Source organism: Toxoplasma gondii, chromosome VIIa (genome assembly GCF_000006565.2).
Source record: "Toxoplasma gondii ME49 chromosome VIIa, whole genome shotgun sequence".
Taxonomy (NCBI): Eukaryota; Apicomplexa; class Conoidasida; order Eucoccidiorida; family Sarcocystidae; genus Toxoplasma; species Toxoplasma gondii.
Window position 1 is genome coordinate 3,721,693 of NC_031474.1, and position 5,837 is coordinate 3,727,529.

At 48.2% G+C, this 5,837-nt stretch overlaps 2 protein-coding genes across 2 annotated transcripts; both read left to right on the top strand.

Annotated features, from left to right (window-relative positions):
• Positions 1-2,109: 2,109 nt before the first annotated feature.
• TGME49_201895 (hypothetical protein) lies at positions 2,110-2,724 on the top strand (the record flags this gene model as incomplete). Its single annotated transcript, XM_018779179.1, has 1 exon — positions 2,110-2,724. The coding sequence occupies one exon, from the start codon at positions 2,110-2,112 to the stop codon at positions 2,722-2,724; it is 615 nt and encodes a 204-aa protein (XP_018637429.1).
• Positions 2,725-2,940: 216 nt separating this feature from the next.
• TGME49_201890 (MORN repeat-containing protein) lies at positions 2,941-5,616 on the top strand. Its single transcript, XM_002367444.2, has 3 exons — positions 2,941-3,764; positions 4,248-4,529; positions 4,698-5,616. Exons 1-3 carry the CDS (start codon positions 3,429-3,431, stop codon positions 4,782-4,784), a joined length of 705 nt encoding a protein of 234 aa, XP_002367485.1. The 5' UTR covers positions 2,941-3,428; the 3' UTR covers positions 4,785-5,616.
• The last annotated feature ends 221 nt before the right edge of the window (positions 5,617-5,837 follow it).

Genomic DNA, 5,837 nt, shown 5'->3' on the forward strand with positions numbered 1-5,837 from the left:
GAATGTGTGACAGTGGGTGAACAATGTGGATAGCAGGTCACATTGTCTTTGTGAGAATAAAGCAGTGACCGAATGCCTAGTGCTGCGGTCACGCACCAGAAGTGTCACAGGATTGCAGCGTAGCCTGTTGCAGTGAGTGTCGTGATTTACATGTCCCTATTTCATCGGCAGATATCCTCCCCGCAAGCATGTTCCCTACCACTGGAAATCCATAGCCCTCTGTTTGTCCATCGGCATTTGATACCGATAGGATACCTAGCGTTAATCTTCATGATGGCTCTCACAAGTAGGCGTTGGTTACGACCTCCGGCTTATCAGGCACCGTGCTGCGCTCTGCGTGATCACAAAAGAAGGGTCTGATCTGCAGCACGCAAGTGCTTCGGCGCGTGGGCTGTACGAACGCCTGAGATAATGTCTTGCATTTTGTTTCCGCATTTTGAGCATGCTCGGCGGCTAAAAACTGTCGCCAAATGTCCTTCCAGAGTGAAGTGCACACAGAGAAAGCGAACCCCTGCAAAGACATATGCATAAATGCATGCTAGAGAATGGACCGTTAAATAAAAGCTTGGGGTGAATCATGCTAGCGGATTCAAAGGTCCACGAAGGCATCTTGTGACATTTCGGCTCAAAACGTCCAAGACTGGCATGTCCCGCCGTACTGCGCATCAAAAGTCTATCGTTTCTCGTGAACATCAAAGTATTTCTGCGTTAGGTAACTGTAGTTTGGACCAATATAGTTGATGCAGGTGGCAATTGTAAGCAGTGTAATTTCAGTTCCTACATGAGCTGCTAGGAGGATCTTCCACGCTCGACAGAGTGCTAGTGCCGCTTGCCGAAAAGGCTCTGGTTATTATTTTGTCTGTCCAAAGAGGAATGGTAATCTGTCATGACGTGGTACTGCCTTTCTTTTGCAGTAGCATGGTTTGAAAAATTCTGAACAATAGACAGGCGACGAAAAAACGAGTGTATAATGTTCTGAATTCTCAGCTCCGTGTGCGTTTTCCTTTAGCGGACTGTAGGCGAAGACAGACCTCCAAATTGCAGAGCAGCTCTTAGCAAGAAGTGTTCTTTGTCATCACAATTAAACTGTGAACCATACGAGTTAGGAAATACACTATCTCCTCAGGCAATAATGAGACAAAACCACATATGGGCACCACACCGTAGCTGCTTTGTATTGCATCAGGCTCACGTCGGCTGACAAGTTGATTTCTGGCAACGTAACACATTTTCTGTCACACTAGAAAACAGCTGCTGCACGGCTTCCTGCCCGTACCCCTTCTTCCATTTGAGCTGTGCCAAAAAACACGTGGAGACACCGACCCCAGAAATGACAATGTCAAACGGTGTGACTTTTCTTGACCAGTGGCAAAGACGCAAGCATATGTGGGTCTTCCAGCTACTCTGAAGCTACCCCTCTGGCAATTCACGATTTCTGTGATTCGCCCCTCCTTGCCTTACACCACGAATTCGTGGGTCTTCCGTGATTGAGAGGAAGATAATGGGTTTGTCGTCATTGTATACTTAAGGAGGCAGGAGCGCTTGATCGCTCTGGACTTTCAAGTCAATAGGAGCTGCTTGTACGTACGTTTTTTAAATGTTTGGAGGAAATGACTTCCTGCCATGCTGCACGGGTGTACCAATCTGGCTGGTTGGAGATGGATAGATAGATGAAAGCCAGCAAGCATAGGTTATTATCTGAACAGGCCCACTTCCTTCCCAAACACAGCGATGCAACTTTGTCATTTGAGTTACTTTATATGTAGACATGAATACAGAGACGTGCATGTGTGTGTAGCCTTAAGGAGCCAGTAAAGAAACAGGGGTGGATGCTGATCTCTTCTGAAGTGTGTTGGCTGTTTTATCATGCCGCTTCATTCTATCAGGTCACTCAAATCTACACACTGGCACTGCATCGTCAGGTAGAAGTGCTGGAACCGAGACCCCCGGCTCATTACACAGTTTACACTGGCTGTGCCTCTTTTTAAAGAGCAGACTATCGAATCAGCTGTTGATATGGGAACTGCACTAGCAACCCTATGCACTTCGATGGCACTGCCACATCTCTCTAATGGTCCCTTCACGCTCTGCAAATCAGAGCGCGATCAGATGGAGGGAGCTCGAGAGATATCCCCCAAACCCAAGTCAGCATCTTCAATGAAACAGGAAGCAACATCGAACAGCAGCAACCGTTCCTCTTCCACATCATCCTCTGCGTCAGATGATGTCCACATTCGCCTTAAACAGAAAACTCGGCGTGTCGGAGGAAGGCAGAATCAGCCCCGGCAGAACGAACGCGCGAAAGAAGAAGAAGGAGAAAGCGAGGCAGAGGAAACTGACGATAGTAATGACACAGAGGGTGCAAACACTAAACGATGGAGGAACGCGGAAAAGAACGGCGATCCGGCGGATAAGAGTAGCCAAGTTCGGAACGACTTGCTCGATGAGATGGAGTTGCATCAAGAAGACACAGGAATAATACGGGCAGCAACTGTGCCGTCCTATTTCCTGGCAGAGGTCCGAGAGACAAAAAAAATGAAGAAACCGAAGTCAGCGATCGTCGAAGTCCGCCCTCCTCACAAATTCTCATCGGGTCAGCGCCTCGCCACAGTAAGGTCAGATTTTAAGATGGAACAAAAAAAGAGCCACTCTTCCAGTTGCCGTGAATTGAGCGCTTGGCTCGGTATTTTCTTTCGAAAGCGCAAGATCTGTAAAACTCGGTAAAGTCGTGAATTGTCACCCTTGGTGTTTGCCAGCGTTTCTCCTTGCAAATGCCATCCAATACTCTACTTGTGAACTATACTAGTGGATGAAGGGATGCTTGTGTAGGTACACAACTCTATGTGTTTATTATACCGGGTGCGTTTCTCACGCCCGTGACTATTTGTCTATACATATTGGTAGGCTCCTATGAAAGAGGACTGCACATGTAGTGATATTATCGTTGTTCGATTGTTCATGTGGAAAGAAACGTACGAGAACCAGAAGAAAAAAAAACTCTTCATTGGGCACATTGGGCACTACAGCCATGTGTATCTAGCCAGATCTGAAGTGGCGTGACACAAGCTAGGGATCAGTAGTGCTGACCTTAGACTCAAGAATCAGGCTGCTGAAAGTCTTCCGCTGACGGCTGTGTTGTACCAAACTGTTGAATAGCACAGGCCTGTAGTCTCCCAAATTACATCATTCCAGCTATTTCAAGCACATCTGAGATCAATAGCACTGTAACATTTCCACCAACGGTAGAGAGTAATACCACACTCGCCAGTGCAACTGTTCGAGTTTTGCGAGCACAAGAAATGAGAGTTGAGAAAGGAAAGTCTTGATTCGCCCGATAAAAACCTCAAATCGTCCACTGTGTAAGTTGCTTTCGCATAGTGAGGGGTTGTTTACTGATAGTCTTCTCAGATTACAACACTAGTCGTCGGATGCCAGTTTTCTTCACGTCTGTCTCAGGCGACGGTGCGCCCCCTACCCTGTGGCAATTTTTTTGTCGTGTTGCCCCGCTTCAAAATGCAGGTGCGATTTACGCAGGCTGTTGGAAAGGAAACCAACGATGGGGAGTTGGACGCCAAGTGTGGAAGGACGGTACCGTCTACGAGGGAGAGTGGAGGGACAACTTGCCTCATGGGAGAGGTCGCTTCGTTCTCGCTAACGGGGACGAATACATCGGCGAATGGAAGGAAGGGCTCGCGTCTGGGGTGGGCATTTTTCAATCTCACACTGGAATAACGTATGAGGGAACGTGGCTCAAGCATTCGCAGGTGAGAGTTAGGACGAACAAACGGCACTCTCCCAACGGCACCCATTTCCCAACTCAAAAAGAACTAACTAGGTCCGCGAGGGTCGTAAGGCATGATAGCCAAGAAGTCAATCGTGCAATACTACATTACCCAACAGGGGTGTGAAAAGAAATACGTGCATGTCTATATCAATAGGTACCTAGCACTGAAATATACTCCATTCTCTCCACCAGGCGCTCGTGGTACGGTTCACTAACCCCTGACTTGCAGAAGTCTGTCCCGGTAGCATTTTCATGGACCTCACCCTGTCGAAGCAGCAGAGAAGACAGGTTCACACATATAGACACACATGGATATTTCCTTGTACGTCCGTTCATAGCGACGTAGAAGAGTCGCGGTTTACCAATGAAAGCCTCCTGAAAACTCGTGGTCTTCACGAAATGCTTCACAGTGTCAGCCGGTTTACAGGGAAACTGTGTAGCAGTCTTGTGTTTGTTTTGACAGCAAGGCTACGGAGTTGAGACATTGGACACCGGAGACACGATTTACATGGGGGAGTTCAAGAATGGAGCCAAAGAAGGACGCGGCTGTCTAAGATGGAATTCTGGTGCTTCTTATGAGGGCCAGTGGAGCGCAAACAAATGCAGTGGCTTTGGCTGCTATGTTGACGCCTCCGGGAACGCCGCGTACCGTGGCGACTGGAGAAGAGGAGAGATGGATGGGTTTGGAATTTATTCGTGGTCCAGTGGACGGAGCTACGAAGGACAATACAGGAAGGATGAAAAGGTGCGAAGGCCACAGAAGAATGTGAATATGTAGCTTCACTTCATTTACACGATAGGATGCTTTTGGGCGAAGCTCGACTCTTGATGACCGCGAATACGCATATGCGCCATTGAGGTGCAGCACCACCACCTGCAGGGGCGTTCGTGGTTTGTTTTCTGCCACTCACAGTCCGTTGCTCCGCATCACGCTCTGATTTCCCTGGCCCCCTGCATGGAATTCTTCATCTTCGAGAAGTCGTTCGGAAGGCTTTTTTGATTCGCTAGGTGGTCGTGGAGTCGTTAAGTCATTCTTTCTTGCCGCTGGCGGAAATTGTGGGAGATCGTTTTTTTAGCTTGTCCCTACAGTGGTTGTCGAAAGATCTATGCAAGAACGAACTGCTTGCGAAGCCAAACGGGCGTGCACAGAAAAATCGTGATGTGGTCGTGTACTTCAGCGACCCGAATGTTGGTACAGGTGTCAACACACACGACGTGAAACGGCTCCTGTCCTGTCATGACGCAGCTGACTAATTCTGGGTGGGTTTACACTGCGGTGGCCTTGCTTCTCAGGACGGTTTTGGCGTCTTCATGTGGGAGAATGGTAAATGCTACAAAGGGTTCTGGGCAAAGGGAAAGCAGGTAAGGCCAGAAAAGTGGTCGTGTTTCCAAGAAGAGATCCTATTTGCAGTCTCTTTTCTTCATATGCGGGGTCTCGAAAACTTTACGGGTACCTTTGAAACCTTTTCACGCTTTTATGCTTTGAGGAGAGGGCTTCTTACCTGAATCGTTGCGCATGTTTTTGTATACATTTCTCCACCTTAGCTTCGCGGTGCTCCGTGTTGTCCCTATTGCTTCTGTTTCTCCGTCTTTTGTTGCTCGCATGTGTTTTGCTCGAGGGTCAGATTTAAACCCCGGTAGGCATGCTCTGGAAAGACGTATATATGCATCAGAATATGATGCGTATCTCTCCATGTATGCACATAAACGTGCATATCCGCTTCCGTTGCTGTCTGATTGGTCTGCACTCCGGGTGATTTGCTTTTTCCTGCTCTTTTCAAGGACGGACAAGGGAGATACTATTTGTCGCCCGTGGGTCCCTACAATACCGCAGTATGGCGCAGAGGAAAGAGACTACGGTGGCTGAATGAGGGTGTTTCATCGTAGGACACACGTGCGGCTGATGTTCCGCGACTGATATCACCACTGCCGCTAGACGGGCGCAGTTCACTGTTAAACAGCCCGTACGCTTTAAGATTAGGGTTTAGCCTGTCATACAAACGCGATTTTGTTTTAAGAGTTGCGCGTTAAAGTGGTTGAAACCGTGCAATGA

Bases quoted from the DNA above. Each gene is read 5' to 3' on its own strand.
- TGME49_201890 (XM_002367444.2), top strand. From the start codon at position 3,429: ATGCCAGTTTTCTTCACGTCTGTCTCAGGCGACGGTGCGCCCCCTACC. The intron at 3,765-4,247 runs GTGAGAGTTAGG...TTGTTTTGACAG, and splicing joins CGTGGCTCAAGCATTCGCAG to CAAGGCTACGGAGTTGAGAC. The intron at 4,530-4,697 runs GTGCGAAGGCCA...TGCCACTCACAG, and splicing joins AATACAGGAAGGATGAAAAG to TCCGTTGCTCCGCATCACGC.